Raw genomic sequence first — 18,042 nt, forward strand, 5'->3', positions numbered from 1 at the left:
CATATCTTACAGTGGTTTAGAAGTCTGATAGGTCTGAACAACACAACATATCTTACAGTGGTTTAGAAGTCTGATAGGTCTGAACAACACGACGTATCTTACAGTGGTTTAGAAGTCTGATAGGGCTGAACAACATGACATATCTTACAGTGGTTTAGAAGTCTGATAGGGCTGAACAACGCAGCATATCTTACAGTGGTTTAGAAGTCTGATAGGGCTGAACAACATGACATATCTTACAGTGGTTTAGAAGTCTGATAGGGCTGAACAACATGACATATCTTACAGTGGTTTAGAAGTCTGATAGTGCTGAACAACACAACGTATCTTACAGTGGTTTAGAAGTCTGATAGGGCTGAACAACACAACATACATATATCTTACAGTGGTTTAGAAGTCTGATAGGGCTGAACAAAACAGCGTATCTTACACTGGCTTAGAAGTCTTATAGGAGTGAATAACACAGCATATATCTTACAGTGGTTTAGAAGTCTGATAGGGGTGAACAACACAACATATCTTACAGTTTATGAAAGATTTGGAGTACTATCATTTAGTCGGGGATGACTAGTCTGTATGGGGGAAAAATTGAATTTGAAATAAACACACGTTATTATAGAATGGGTTGTAGCGACAAAAAGACACTCAGGGATCTGGGTTACTGGAGTTATATTTATTTATTCATTCATTTATTTTTGTGTACCATGTGACGTCATGGGGATGTAGTCCGAGAAATCACCAGAGACGTTTGGTGAACAAGATATTGTGTGGAAATATTTTTTTGTAGAACGGATACAAGATATGTTAAGTTGAGGTGGACTAATATGAAAAATTGCATGGTTTTAAACGTCTAGTCAGGTAATATATATACTCAGGCTAGGCTGTGCTTATGAGTAAAATCTCGTTTTGTTAGTATTTCAAACTTCCGGAAATTCAACAGAACATCAGTGTGGAAATCCCTTTTCATTATACTGTAGGTTTGCAATTATGTCTTTAGCTGTCTTTATCTGTACAACTACATTAATTTTTGCTTTACCGTGTGCAGTGTCATAATTTACCCATCATTGTATCATAAACGTTTAAACACTGCAGTGCAACCTCTCAATTATTTAGCTACTAGACTTTTGAACTCGTCTTTTCTCAGAGAAATTCCGTCGTCACAACTTCGAGTGAGAGAACTCCAATTGACATATCTAGACATGTCTAGTTAATGATTTAGGACAATTTAAAATGGTATTGAGCTCATACGCATTTATAAATGGACGCATAGCTGAGTCGTTTATGTAAACCAGCGATATGGGGATTGCAACAGTAAAGAGACACACACTGTTACGTACTTCTGTGCATCCAGTAGTAGTGACTCACCACGCCATACTATTGTTATTTACGGTGTAGCAGGAATAACGGAAATGTCGTAAGATTACATAAAACATACATAGAATATCGAGCTTCGAAGTCACATGCTTGATTAGGTATTTATAAATGTTTAGGGTGACGTCACGTATGCATACCGTATAGATACGTACCTGGTTGAAGGTGATGTCATTTTATGTAATCATTCGTAATTTTTAAATAGACACATGGCTATAGACTCATCTACATGTGACGGTCACTTAAAAATGGCGTGTATAATTTTCATTGTGTTCAATTTGATTTGATTTGATTTGATTTGATAGTGATTTTTGTTAAAATTTATATAACCTTGGTCAGAAAAGATCCGATAGATTTTAATTCAAAGTTTATGGGTATGTATAAAGTGTCAGACTGCAGCAACAATATTATAGAAACAAGCAAAAGCACACCGCAGACCGTCTGTAAAAGAAACATCGTCGTAAACCACAGCCTCTTTTACGGCACCGTCCAAAACGCGCCGTCAATAGGCTGCTGCTAGTTCAGTGTCGCGAAAGAAATAACATCTCTGGTGTGCGAGAATGAAAAGGAATGATTTTTGAATTTCCAAAGGAAATTTAAAGAACCGCTTAGACCCTCAAGACAATATCTGGTCTGTATTGGATCATGTTAAAGTCTGTTACCATCATCTTGATTTGTGTGTGTTTGTTATACCGTTATATTCTTGTTTCATTTTGAAGTAAATAAAGTTGAGCCAATCGACTAGTATAGGCAGTATATTAGTGTAGCAGTCAACCATACTGCCAGTCTATTCTGACATACATGCGACTCCGAATATATACAGCTTTAGTGTGTCAGAGGTTGCTGTGAACATTTTTTATCACGTAGATTTACTTAGATTCTACGAAGTCATACCGAGTGGGACTTTTATACTCTTGTTCATAAAATACCACTTCCGAGGAAAATGACGTAATCGAACATTAATAGCATTTGAACACATAAACGGCGTCCGGATTCTGTGGAAATAGCGAATGAAAATGGTCTCCAGTCAACTGATAAATTGACGGCCCCGACAAGTGATCAGTTGAGGACCGTATCTGTTAGAGAATGAAAATGTTTTGGTAAAATAATCAAGTTTATATTGCGATTTCCTTTCCATTAATAAAATACGTTATTTTTATTATATAATGGAAATTAATTAACCTTCTTACTATTTTTATACGGTAATTTGTCTATAGTAGGGAAAATAGAGATATTGCTATGCGACCTGATTATGTGCTAACAACAATGATCCATAAGTCGTCTCCAAGTCAATTACTATTCATACCTCCGTATAAGCAGAGTATTTGGTTACCTAGGTAACCATCATATATACTCGGAGAGTAATTTTGGATAGTGTAGTCACTGTTTGTCGAATAGCTCTCCCACTTTTGTTTTCAAATCCTAATTTAGATGTAAAATATGGCGTAAATGTAAAAGAAGAATTTTTTCCTCATGCTCAGATTTGAGTAGAATTATAGATAAATAAAACTGGATGAGGGCGCACCTCACACGCCTGAGGTTGTATGCAACGACAGGGTAACGTTTGTGTAACGTGTACCCTGCCTGTATTTTCACTGTTGGACATATGAGGGCGCGATTCCTGACCACCGCAAATCCGTGATGTGATATGGCATGTACTCGTTACAAGCTCAGACAACTAGAAGAATTCTCTATGGTGGTCTGAGTTATAAGTGATACTAATATACACAAGGTCCAGTAGGAGTGATTTTTCTAAATTCCTAAACCTATAATTTTGGGCCTGACATGTTTTAAAACTATTTTCAATATATATGAAATTATAACCAGGGTGAACTCCTATAGCACGGAATATTTCCCAGAGTTAATAATCTTCTGTCAGAACAAGTTTAGTATATGGGTATCTTACAAGCTTAATTAATCCATAAACAATATTCTGGAATAGCATAGACCCACCATGGAGGATCTATGGGTACAGTAGAAACTGCATCCATATTGAGAGTTAACAATAGTTAATAGACCAACAATAATTTGTAATATTAGAGCTAAGATAAGAAAGTCAAAGACAACCAGAGAAATTAGTGCACCCTGGGTACGGGTATGATTTAATATTTACTATACATTGTTTTAAGTTATACAGAAATAACAGACTTGGGAATTACTGGACCCTGTGGTGATATATACGTAACATATAATTTATATAGATCCAAAATTTGGTTCAGAATTCCCGCCAGATAATTCAACACACTTTTCATTTACTTTGATTCTGAGGTTCATTTTACATTTTACACAAACACCTGTTACTTCAAGACCGAGATCCTTTGTTGCACTTTGTCGCCATTATATTCAAGTTCTTTACTGACTTTCTTTATAACTGATTAACTTTGATATGCATAATTCCAACATTTTTACAACCGCACCATGTAATACAAGTTTTCTTTGACTCAATGAAAACGTAACTTTTGATAATTATAAATAAATTTCATAATGCGCCTCATCTTTGCAAGCAAATATAGATTAACGTATTAGGTAAAACAAATTATCCAAACATTTGACAAGAACTTCACAGTTTTGAATCTCAATACTAAAATCCAGAATTAGGCCAACAAACCAGAAGTTATTTCCCAACAGTGTGTACGTGTGTACTTGATACCATAGCATACATGTATTTACGTGTTATTTGGAGCCGTTTATACAGACCTGGGTAATACTAGAAACAATGCCAGGGTAACAAAGTTCAGGTCATTGCCCGACCTAAATTAGAATTATAACCCGGTCCCAGACTACATATATATATATATATATATATATATATATATATATATATATATATATATATATATATATATATATATATATATATATATATATATATATATATATATATATATATATTATATATATATATATATATATATATATATATATATATATATATATATATATATATATAATGACAGTGATTGAGACTGCTCCGTCGTCGAGTAATTGACCTTTGACCTAACGAAGAGATACTCATTGATCAATTCAGGGGATATCATTCCATTTCTGTATTAGATTTGGACGAGGAGACTCACTGCATATATGGACTTGACGCGAGAAATAAGCTGTATCTAGAGACATTGTCATGATCAGGCATGTGTGGAAACAGCTCTGAAACGTTCAATTGTAGAAAATGCTAAGATAGTTTTTACTGAATTTCCGAGTCATCAAAATTGCCTGAAATTACACCAAACACACAATAGTTATTAAACAACAGAATTTAACATGTTGATAGTATACAGAGTGAGCAGTTTAATGTTTACATGAGATCACGATCATTCTAATTGTTTTTCTCCTAATGAAATCATGATAAATCAAAATAACTCCGACGATAACAGGTTATTGAAGTCGAAATTCCTTGATGGGACGAGAAACTGTGCTTTGAGTTCACTTTGATAGTGAGGGGTCAGTGAACTCGTGACGTCACAGTAGACGATATCACTACCAGACGTATCAGATCCATACATACCTGGGTGAGCAGCTTGTGAGGGTTTCACTACATTTTGATGACAATGTATGTATTTTAACACAATATCGATGACAAGTTCATAGAGATATAAACTTACTACATACTAAGTCCAACCTCTCGCGTTCTCATTTTATTCGATGAAAACACGCGCCCCGAATGCCCTCAACCTCACCTGTAAACAAACGACGTTATTAACATATTCAAATTGTGACCGAGAAACCTTCTTTTTGGTATCTGCCGCACGTACGCACATTAGCAGGCGAAAGGCCACGGCGTATAATGGTATTTATATACTAGAGAAGTGTAGCATACTATGGCCTAGCAGACGAGTCAGAAAACATACACTATTCTTGATCTTAAATAGTGCTCAAAACTCTGATTTTGAAGTATCACTACAAACACAACTGTCAGGACGGTGGATGGCTTGTGGAGAGACATCGACATGTGCATCTTCACTGATTCTTGCAGCTTCAATTGCAGCGGGCAAACAAGTTGTAAAGTCATACAGAAATATGACCTAAATTCGAACGTCGAAGGTTTACTTGACAAAAATAATGTGTTGTCGAATGACCAACACCTTCAAAATGGTCACGAGGATTTGCCAGGAGACCTGTGCAGCGACCAAAGTCATGATACATCATCAGTTAATGATTTCTTGTTCAACGATTACGATGATGGTTGCGGTCAACTTAAACTTGAACTACTACTGGACAGAAAGAAGTCTTCTCAGAGACACGGTTGTCTGAAATCATCGATATTCCGCTCATCCAAACGAAAACGAGTAGTATTTGCCGACATGTTGGGACAACGACTTACAGAAATACGCGAGTTTAATCCCGCTACGGAAGAGATGGTGATGAACAAGGTAACTGAATCGAAAATTTTGTCCGACGATTTAAGCGGGCATGTGTGTATAAAAAGTCTAATTCAGAATCCTTCAAACGTGATAGTACAGCAAAAACTTGACGAACAGAATGTTTGTCTGGAGAAATTTGTCGTTTCTGGCAAAGATGTGATGGGAGTCGTACAAGTAAAAAACACCGGTTATCAGAAATCTGTCAAAATCCGAACGACCCGGAATAAGTGGAAGTCGTTCACGGACATACCGGGGACATACATCCAAAATTCATGTGACGGAGAAACAGACAAATTCGTGTTTGCCTTATTGGATAACAAAGTCAAAAGCGATTCAGTTTATTCAATAGTGGAATTCGCCATTTGTTATTCCGTGGAGGGAGGAATGTTTTGGGACAATAACGACGGGAAAAATTATTCGTTCGAATGTTTCACTTCGTAACTTGAGTACCTCAGCTGCACGTTATACAGTGAACCCACCAGCTGTGGTTACATCATCCATCGTCGGACGCCCATATTGCTGCAAATTCTTCACTGGTTTAGTTAATCCTAAGCTTTTTGAAACACTACATTCAGATCAACGAACTATTTCACACCAAATGCGTGAGGGCCACCTGGTATGGTGAGCGTTGTACCGTTTTCAATGACTATGTCCTACACATATGACGTCTGGCATTCTCTACCATGTACACAAAAATACTGCCCTACCATCCCATTCCATGAACGTGCAAGAAAAAACCGTTGATCTTCCGCCAAAAAGCACCTTTACCCAGTGTAATGTTGTACCAAGTCCCTAAACCAGGAGATCTCCATATCTCTATATTGGCTACAGTATTCTATTTTACTCCCACAGCACTGTCTCTTTTATATACAATGTACTTGGACGTTCCTTGATATGTTCTCCTATTAGCCTCATTTCTGAATGTTGATCTTCAGCCTGTGAGGCCAGTAGTATATATGCACGCCAGAGAGTTCAAATTTGATTTGGTTTTTGCAATTATTTATAATATTAATGTACGAGAGTGTTCAAAGTTGTGTAAATAACTTGTTTTTTGTCTCTGTACCTTCACTTTACCATATGTAAAACAACGTATATGTAAATATATTTATAAAAAATATACAGAATTTTGTTGAAGTGATTAAAATTCAACCATTATAATATTGTTTTCTGTTGTTTTGATGTCACTCTATGAATGTGGAACTATTTTACATATTGTTCAGTAGTGTATTATGATGAGTGCATATGCCCAATTTCACTTCTCAGGAGATTATATATAAAACACACGTGCATTATAAAGACGGTACCGTAGTGTCATTTTGAAGACAAGTTGTAAATGAGTGTTATTCACACTTAAGCCTACAATAAACGATTGTTAAATATACCAAAGGGAATGAAATGCACCTTTGTCATATACTACTTGCTATCTCCAGTATACCGCTGGTCTAGATTCTATGCTCGTAGTATATTTACCTATAACTCTAAGTGGGTACACTATAGTCTGGTCACCTACGAGCACAGATTCTAAGTTTGTGTTCTGTAGGTTCATACCCCCCCCCCGAGGGAGTACTTCCCTTATAGAAAGATAAACAGGGATGTGTCAACCAGATAGGCCACCATTTCACGAGAAAATCTCCAATGGGTAGTAGTAGTAGTAGTAGTAGTAGTAGTAGTAGTAGTAGTAGTAGTAGTAGTAGTAGTAGTAGTAGTAGTAGTAAGTAGTAGTAAGTAGTAGTAGTAGTAGTAAGTAGTAGTAGTAGTAGTAGTAGTAGTAGTGGTGGTAGTAGTAGTAGTAGTAGTAGTAGTAGTAGTAGTAGTAGTAGTAGTAGTTGTAGATGGTAGTGGTAGTAGTAGTAGTGGTAGTAGTAGTAGTGGTAGTAGTGGTAGTAGTAGTAGTGGTAGTAGTAGTTGTAGATGTAATGGTAGTAGTAGTGGTAATAGTAGTAGTAGTAGTAGTAGCGGTAGTTGTAGTGGTAGTAGTAGTAGTAGTGGTGGTGGTGGTAGTGGTAGTAGTGATAGTAGTGGTGGTAGTAGTAGTAGTAGTAGTAGTAGTAGTAAAAGTAGAAGTAATAGTAGTTGTTGTTGTTGTTGTTGTTGTTGTTGTTGTTGTTGTTGTTGTTGTTGTTGTAGTAGTAGTAGTAAAATTTACTTAAGAACAGGGTAGCCAGGAAACAACAGAAGTTGATTTCCACTTGGGCCCTGTTACCACACACCAAAACATTACATACCACACAAAAAGAGATTACAAACAATACGAAAGCAACGTTTAACAAGACAAGATGAAAAAAACAACAACATCAATAGATAAATTTACACCGCCATCCAGTTACACCATACTGGAAGTCATCCTCTCTGACATAATATGATTTATGTATGTATTTCTAAAAGTATGAATTGTTTTGCACTGCTTAATATGTGTTGGTAGACTGTTCCATAAAACAGCTCCAGAGTATTTAAAGGTTCTCTTGCCGGAATAACTGCTAATTCTAAAACACATGAGTATTGAGATTGAATCTTTGTCTGGTGTAAAAGTTATGTACTTTATCCAACCTCTTGGCATATTTAGTAATTTATGAAGAATTTTAATATAAAGGCACGCCTTCTGAAAAGCAAAACGCTCATTACACGACAACCAATTTAAAAGAGTGGGTCCTAGGCCCACACTGAAGGATTATCCTGGCTGCTCTATTTTGGAGCCTCTGAAGTCTGGTCAGTCATAGTCGTACCACTGTTTGACCACATTACTGCAGTGTAGTCAAACAATAGCAGTACCATCGCATTATAAAGCATCTTTGTAGTAATTTTTTCTGTCCAAAATTTCCTAAACATGGATTCGATAAAGATGGGCACCTATTTTGTGCCTTAGAAATGACATGTGTCCTTGAGTTAACCGTGAAAAAGTTCAAACAAATCGCTGGCACACACCGAGCGTCAAGGATTAGTCATGACCCCCTCCCCTTTCCCAGAATGATTCTGTAGAGCGCCACCAACTGCCGAAATATTTATTCGTGTTCATGGGTCATGCAAGAAGCATCACAGAATTGATTGGTTTATGTTTTCAATTTCATTCAATACAGTGACATTAATTTGATTGATATCAACTCGTAGTTTTGGTTAGCCCCAGGAAAAAGGTCAGAAAGTAAGAGCCTGAATGATAGTTGCAATGATCAATTAACTTAATAAGAGTACCGGTACTATACTCACTCTCAACGAAGACTAAAATAACACTCGAAAAGCCTCGGAGACTTACTAGTCAAGAACCAACGAAACTTCAAACTCAAAAGTCACAATGCACCAATAAGGAATGCATTATTAAATTATACGCAAATATGTCAATAATGAATTCTGTTTTCCTACTTGTACTAGCCCTCTTTGAAGATAATTTATCGTGTATCACTTGAATGTCGCATTCTCTCCAAGGTTGGAACTAAATAGCCGTACCTGGATAAATTAACATCGTCCTGAAATACAAAGAAACACAAAATATTTCAATTTGATTTCTTGTTATGTTGATAAGTTGTGTCTGTGTACGAGCTATAAGGTAGAACCTAGAAATCTATGGTAGAAATTATTTACCTCGTCACCTACATTGCGAAAACGACTCATAGCGATACACACACACGCACGCACGCACACACACACACACACACACATACACAATATTATGATGCCGCATATATACGATGCAGTGTATTTTTCCTTCATTTGCGAAATTAATATGAAAAAAAAAACATCACGAAACAAATTAACACTTGCGTTAAAGGGACATGTCGCAACTTTAAGTTGGGACACTATTTTACCAGATTTACATAAATACATTGTACATAAAACCCGTACCGATAGTAGTCCTGTCGTTCTGTGCTTTGAAATGATACAATCACCACATAGCGTAGTACACACGCACACTTTCTCGACTATACTACGACCCCGATGTCAAACACAAGCTCTTAAAATTACGTTATCGAATTTTCCATTACTTAAAAACCTTAAGTGCAATGCTACAGACAAGACTTCGGTCGTGAAATCATTCAACAGGTAAAAATAGTATATTATAATTGTATTCAAGTCTGTATTTTATTTATGAACACAACTTATAAAGCATTCAAATCTGATCTATTCTCCTTTAATAAATGAATTCATTCAGTGTGTAATTAGGGAATGAGCAGAATTTACGGGGGACTGAGGTGGCTGAGTAGAAAATTGTTTGATTAAAATTTTCTTCGCTGTCACTCCCCACCCCCTTTGACTGTGTGCTCTCAAAACTTTTCGTGGCCACCTGAAATAAACCCAAGAATTAATTCGTAGCCTTCCCCCTCCCGAAGGCTACACAAAGATTTTTAAATATACGGTACCCCCCCCCCCCCACCCGTAATAAGCTGGATGTGTACAATTGAGCGGTATACTACAATGGACTTCATATATGTAGTAAATGAAAAAAAATTGCAATTGAAGGTAAATGACTGCTTCTGAGGTTCAATTTTGTTTATGGATTCAATATTACCCTCAATATTACTTTTATTATTATAAAATATTTTTATTCATGGTAAAACTAATTAAGCGTTACAAACAACGCAAAGTGTTGAAGATTATAAAACACATTAGGACATAAAATACACATGCATGGATTACATATATAATAATATATATATAATTTTCAGTGTCCTACCCCCGCCCCCTCCGCTTCGCATCCTCAACTTTGTGTGTGTGTCCCCCTCCCCCCATTATTTCCTCTTCATTCTTGTTCCCTTACCTTCATATTCACATACGAATTGCTTGTTCTTGAAACAATAATCGTCATCTAATTGCCAATTCCGATTCTTCCTGCAATGGCAATTACAATAACAAGACAAGTGAATACATCGATAAAGTAATATACCAACTCACCAAATTTAATGCCATTTACAAACGCGAAAAAATCCCAAGTCTTAATCAATCTATATTACCAGCGATTATTTTTATCACGGACCATAAAATTAGTAAGTTCTCTTGTTGTATACTGAGTGCCAGAAACCCTAACCTACATGTACGTATAACTTGGCGACATTACCAACCTCTTTGGTTTGGTGCATAGCTTCAACATATCCGAATACTTACAATCTGCATTTGACTGATTTATGTTGAATTTGTAAGTTAGTGATAACCATTTTAGTTAGAGGTATATATCTTTCAATACTGTACAAAGGCTAACATCCAGATCACATTAATTGTACCACCTCTGTAGCTATGCATTGTTCTCGGTTTCAAGTGAAACATAAATTCATGCAAATCACCAGTATATCGTAGAAACCTGGTAAAATCGAATGTGAAGTTTCTAGAATAAACTAAAAACTTCTAATGAGTAAGCATCCTCTCTGTGGGCAAATTATTCCATTCATTGAATATTACAACTTAACTTGACGGGAAAAAGAAGGTTGTCATTGTCGGAACGTCCCCTTTTCATTAATTTATTTTGACCATTGACTTTCGAATTTACCGAGTTTCTATCATATTGCGGTCTTAGCTTAGCAGCGGTTTTTAAATCATATCGTTCTCAATTACATTCCGTTGTCCACTACACTAGTCATGGTACATTTCAAACCTATCAACTTTAGTTACGGGGAAAAGAATGTGACTGTACATGTTTCGCTCATTTTTAATTTTATTGATTGCTGGAGAGAACAGACAAGCAGTGATGGCAAGTCTGCATTTGTATTGTCGAACAATTGCGCTATTTGTTTTGAAGCCTGAAGTGACGATTAATCTACCTTTTATGTTGGACTAGATTTACGGTGTGTCACCATGGTAACTTTATAACATTGTGTTGCCATGACAATATCCATGTAAACTTTTTCTCAACAAGACTGCAAGCTAAATTGTGGACTCGAATTTTTCTTATTAACTACATGTTTTCGTTGTTTATAGAGAAATTGGTTTTAGGAAATAGTTGTCACTTTGCATACGTAAACAATGACGTGGTTTTGTTTGCATGTTTGTTTGTTAGCCCCAAGGGTCCAAAAACACAGCTACATACAGGTTTGGACCTGAGTAATGACTCCAAGTACAACTTGACATGACGCTGAATCTGATTGATATATAATGATAATAATTTTATAAACTTTATAAGAGCCTTAATTACAACCATAATTTAATGATAAGATGCATCATATCGTATACGCACTGATTACATTTTAATACGAAAAAAATACAATTCGCACTAAAACATAATAATTAATGCTACTAATAAATTCTACGTACCTAGTTCTATTTTAATAGAGAGTATAATTATTTCTTTCTATTTATTATAAGAACTAAAATATCAAATCAATATAAACCATATCTTACCATAATTGCACGCAGTCTTGACCATGGCATTGATCACGTTTTAAGTTATTATTTGGGTTAGTATTGGCCCAGGGAAGATTTTGATCAAGTGGAGAATCATCAACCCAATAGAAATCACCTTCCTTGGCTCTATCATTCAAACCAATCCAAACACCCTTTATCACATTTTCTGACAAATCCGGCTCCGTTAGAAGGCATTCTTTTAGTGTATTATATGTGGCGTCATCTTTGATGATTGCCAATTGACCGCCATCTCCTTCACACAGGTTGCGTGCGTCAACCCAAGGTACCGCCAGTGAAGTTATAAAGCGGAATAGGCGACCGTCGGATGGATGACAGATTTCTGTAAATGGTATAGGAATCTGTTGACAAGTATTTTGGCATGCTCTAACACATTCGACAACTCCTGTTAGTTAATTTGTGTAAATTTTGACATTTTATCTCAGCATTACTTATTAGTTAGCAAATCACAAAAGTTATTGACCAGAAGAAAAGTACACTCAGTATTAACAAAACGAGGGTCATTCTCAGTACAGTGCAGGATTAGATCTAGAGGTATATGAATTTTTTCATAGGCTAAATTATCGTTATTGATTTTCAATACCAGCACAATAATTGCCGCTATAAAGCATACATACATACATACATACATACATACATACATACATACATACATACATACATACATACATACATACATACATACATACACACACACACACACACACACATACATACATACATACATACATACATACATACATACATACATACATACATACATACATACGTACGTACGTACGTACGTGCGTACGTACATGGTACGTATGTGCGTGCGTGCGTGCGTGCATTCAGACGGACAGACACACATACATACATACATACATACATACATACATACATACATACATACATACATACATACATACATACATACATACATACATACATACATACATACAGACAGACAGACAGACAGACAGATAGACAGACATACAGACAGACAGACAGATAGACAGACAGACATGTGTCTACCAAACTCAATTACATGCACATATTACTCACCGTTCTCATTAGCATCTGCTGTTATTGTACGCTTTTCCTGGATGGAAGGAGAAAGTCCCAAAATAAATAGATTTGTAAGATATTATAAGATATTTACAGCATAAGCCATATCCACAATAGTTGGTTTTATTTCATAAAATCGAAAAGAAGTCTAATTTAATTTAGAAAAATGCAAATATACCAATCGGATATTTAGATTTTAGTTCAATCATTCAATATCTATAAATTTTCGTCTCAATAAATAAAAAACAAAACAAATAGCTACGAATAACCTGAATCGAGTCTATATACAGTGTTAATAGGATCTTACACTGTATTTAATGCAGCCATTATGACAGCCCACTGGAGACCCGTTGATTTATAAAACCTGTCTTCCCGTTACTTAAAATCTAGCCTTGTGAATCAGATAAAAACAATGACGTAGAAAGTAGAACTCTCTATGTGATAATATAGGTTACATACCCTTGTTCCTGCTCCATCAGAAGACACTAACTTCACACAAAGCACTACTACAGGAATAACTATTGTCAGCTTCATTGTTCGTTATACTGCAACTGCACCGAAGTCTAGCGAGATCGAGTGAATTCTGACGGGGTAAACATATATAAAGGTTACCAAACCATATGTATGCAGTTGGTTTCTTAAAAAAGAAATTAGAAAATAAATCGAGGTGAAATGTGTGAGGGATCAGAATATGCTTTCTCCCTCGGCTAATTCAAGCGTATCATGGGAACAGCCGGGAGACAAGACGGGAATTAATTAAATGTGGCGGTTATATTTCGATACTTACTAGCAAATCCGTTCTGGTTTTTTTCAATGTGAATCAAACCCAATCTATAATTACTCTACTATTTCCTACTTCACTCTTCGTGAACATCGTCCCATGGCGCTCTATTTTTTCATTATTTTTTCTTCATTTATATTCACTTTTATCGTCTCTGTATTAGCTGGTTATATAGATGGGATATAGAAACACTTTTAAACAAAACTGGGTTAAATTATTAAGATGCTCAAAATGCTTTTGACGCTACAACTCTAGAGAGACACTCTGGAAAAAAATCCATTTTTCAGAAGTACATGTAAATGTAAACATGCTGTAGTTATCAGTGTTGTGTTTGCTTGATTTTGTTTCTTATTGATTGATTGTTTGTTTGTTTGTTTGTTTGTTTGAAGTATTAAAATGTCTACTTTTGTTTGTATATACGTGTTAGTGTGTTATTGTGTGTGTACATGTGTGTATGTGTGTACGTGTGTGTGTGTGTGTGTGTGTGTGTGTGTGTGTGTGTGTGTGTGTGTGTGTGTGTGTGTGAAGTGAGTATAAGAATTTGCGCCTCTTACTAAAAGACGTCTTTTACCCTGACATACCTGTTGAATGTTGCTGTCTCAGCTAATAATTTTTTTTTCGTTTATCGCTGGTCTCCTAAACCAATTGAAAGTGTAGTCACACGTCCGGTCTAATCACAGTGTCGTAGAACTGCAGACCTATCTCTACTCAAGGGAACGGCCTGCTTCACAGCTTCTAGAATCCTTTCACAGTGCAAAGAGACTAGTCGCCGATTAGAGATATCTAGTACATTGTATGTAGGGTATATATAACTGTTACATTAATTTATCTGGCTACTACAAATAACATCATACGTCATAGTGACAGTCTTACATCGATCTAGAAGTTCGTCAGTTTGTGCGTAATAGTTATATCATTTATCGAGGAATATAATGTCAAAATACTGTATGTGTAACTTTGTCAGTATGGTCAAAGACATGTTTAACTTAGTAGTGGATTTTAGAAAGCCTAATACCCATGGAAACGTTATGTTGCTAGGTAACACCAGCACTTTCATGTAAGTATTCCTCTTATTGTTGTACATCAATGGGTTGTCACTTGTGACCGTATTGTACATGATGAATGGAGCATAGTTGCAAACTTAGTCTTGTTCGAACTGCGTGGATGAAACCACTTTGCGTTGTCAAACTTGTTATGACTATTCAGGTATAGCTTCAAAATCAATCAGAATCGAAGTTGTTTCCTTTTGCTATTGATCTTTTTCTTTGAATATGTTTACTCTTTGCTCTGCTTTGTTTGTTTGTTTGTTTGTTTGTTTGTTTGTTTGTTTGTTTGTTTGTTTGTTATGCCTTGTTTTCTTTCGCATCCTCATCCCTACTATACAGCTGAGTGTTTTCGCTTCGTTCAGTTTTACTCCCCAAGTAAAAGTTTTGCCTCTCGTAAGGGGATCCGGAGGTTATGTTATCTTTTTGTCTGTCTGTCTGTCTGTCTTTTTGTCTGTCTTTTTGTCTTTTTGTCTGTCTGTCTGTCTGTCTGTCTGTCTGTCTGTCTGTCTGTCTGTCTGTCTGTCTGTGTATGTCTGTCTGTGTATGTCTGTCTGTGTGTTTGTGAGTGTGTCTGTCTGTAGACACGATATCTCAAAAACTGATTCTAATGAAACTTGCTACACACCTTCCATATGCGAACTGATTAGAGTTTGGTAAACATCCAACGAATATTACTAATTAGTCAATTGCATAATTTATGTTAATTAGGCTATATCTTAAGAATGAAGACTTCAAATTCAACTTAATTTGATACATACATTAAACATAACAAAGCACATATGCGTTATAATGCTTGTTGGTGTAGCTTCTAGTTTTAATGAGTAATATGCATAATTAATGAACTTTCGTAATTAGGCTATATTTGAGAATGTAAGCTTCAAATTCAATATAATTTGGCACATGCAGCAACCATAACAAAGTACACATATCCTATAAAGCCTGTTGGCACAGTTTATACTTTTAATTATTAATTTGCATAGTTATTAATTTTCGGCAATTAGGTTATATGTTATGAATGTTGTATTCTTAACATTTAATTTTATTGGTATATACATTAAACATGACAAAAGTGCAAATGTGTTATAATGCTTGTTGATGTAGCTTATGGTTATAAAGAGAAATTTCCATAATTAATTATTTTCAGTAAGTAAGTCATATCTGAAGAATGCATATTTCAAATTCCTTCCGCAAAACTTGTTACATACATCAACCATAGTAAACACGCATGTCCTATAAAGTCTGTGGGCATAGGTATGTAGTTTTGATGAGTAATTTGAATAATTAATGGGTTTTGGTATGCAAGTTTCAAATTCAATGTAATTTGTCACAGACATCGACCATAACAAAGCACCGCCACATTTCCTATAAAGCCGGTTGGCATAGTTTTTATTTTTAAAGATTAATGTGCATAATTATTTTCGGTAATTAGGTTATATCTTAATAAGAATGCATTCCAACAATGTGTGTAGGGTGAGGGTTATAAATAAATTTACTATATATACAATAAAGTTATAGATATGGGTTTCTTTATTAATTCTCATTGGGATGTTCATTTGGAGATTTTGTTATTGTTGTTTTTTGTTGATTGTTGAATCATGAAAATTGACCAATAAATGTTGCAACATTGTTGCAACATTCAAATATCGATCAAGTTTGGTTCGAGGTACTGTAGGGCCCAAAACAGGAACTCCAAACAAGGCTTCTTCTTTTTTTCAAGTTTCACCATAAATCACAACCTACACAAATGCTATCACTCCCACACAGAACATGTAGCTATCTATCCCCGCGAACAAACGTGTATAACATTCCTCAGGATAGACATAAGTGTCCATGGCAACCATAAAACAAAAGAAAAGATACGATGTTTTTTCAATTTCTTATATTTTACCATTATATCAATTTACCATGTATTGATTGAGAGTTTGTGAATAATTTACTTTACATGAGATGTGTCTATAAAGACGGTGATACAGTCCTTTCTTATTTCTTTACCGTTAGAATGATTTCAAAAGATCGACTTGAATCTCCTGCCATGGTGAAACGATGTGAGTCTCCTGCCATGGTGAAACGATGCTCGTTAATCAATGTCTTTGCGTTTATTGTGATGAAAAGGTCGACCATATGGAGTGAAGTATCGAATTGAAATGAAATCTAACCGTTAATATGCATCAAGACGTATTGAGCAATCAGGCATGCGGATACACAGATCATATTTTTTACGGTCGGTATTTCCGGACGTTCAACGTTTGTAGTGACGGCTGTGATTTAGTGAATATGTCATATTTTGGAATCGGTTAGCAATAAGAAGAACTGTCATCTCTCGTTATACTTTTATTACGTGCGATGTCTAATTGTTTATGTTGTCCTAGTGGGACTTTATTCAATCGTATATTCACATTTATGACTTTGTAAATCATGTCTACTGTCTCCTCTGCTGTTAGTGACTTCTCTCATTTTTCTTTCCTCACATTCTTCTTGTTTCTATTTCTATTTCTCCCAGTGTCGCTTGCTCTGCTTGCCTTTCACATGTTCATTTTTCCCGATTCTTTTTGCCATCTAGTGTACTAGTCTGTCTGTCTGTCTGTCTGTCTGTCTGTCTGTCTGTCTGTCTGTCTGTCTGTCTGTCTGTCTGTCTGTCTGTCTGTCTGTCTGTCTGTCTGTCTGTCTGTCTGTCTGTCTGCCTGCCTGCCTGCCTGTCTGTCTGTCTGTCTGTCTGTCTGTCTGTCTGTCTGTCTGTCTGTCTGTCTGTCTGTCTGTCTGTCTCTGTCTTTCCATCTGACTTACTGGTTGTCTATCTATCTACCTAATCTAAATACCTTTCTGTCTGTCTGTCTGTCTGTCTGTCTGTCTGTCTGTCTGTCTGTGTCTGTCTGTCCGTCAACCTATCTATTTATTTAGTATCTATTGTAATCTCTCTCGACTCTTCACATCTTTCCCTGTATCTCCCTCCCTCTTTCTATCAACCCCCTCTCCTCTCTTTCTAAACCTTTCTACCCTCCTCTTTCTCACCATCAATCTCTCTCTTTCTCTTTCTCTTTCTCTCTCACTGTCTCTCCCGCTCTCCCTCTCCCTCCCCCTCCCCTCTCCCTCCCTC

At 36.0% G+C, this 18,042-nt stretch overlaps 1 protein-coding gene across 1 annotated transcript; it reads right to left on the reverse strand.

Moving 5' to 3' along the window:
* Positions 1-8,138: 8,138 nt before the first annotated feature.
* Positions 8,139-14,665, reverse strand: LOC144437819 (C-type lectin domain family 17, member A-like). The gene is made up of 6 exons (XM_078126846.1): positions 14,484-14,665; positions 13,581-13,704; positions 13,119-13,155; positions 12,054-12,396; positions 10,483-10,553; positions 8,139-9,193 (listed from the first exon to the last, which is right to left on the reverse strand). The coding sequence occupies exons 2-6, from the start codon at positions 13,653-13,655 to the stop codon at positions 9,183-9,185; spliced, it is 537 nt and encodes a 178-aa protein (XP_077982972.1). The 5' UTR covers positions 13,656-13,704; positions 14,484-14,665; the 3' UTR covers positions 8,139-9,182.
* Between the last annotated feature and the right edge of the window lie 3,377 nt (positions 14,666-18,042).

The sequence above is a fragment of the Glandiceps talaboti genome, chromosome 7 (assembly GCF_964340395.1).
Source record: "Glandiceps talaboti chromosome 7, keGlaTala1.1, whole genome shotgun sequence".
NCBI lineage: Eukaryota > Metazoa > Hemichordata > Enteropneusta > Spengelidae > Glandiceps > Glandiceps talaboti.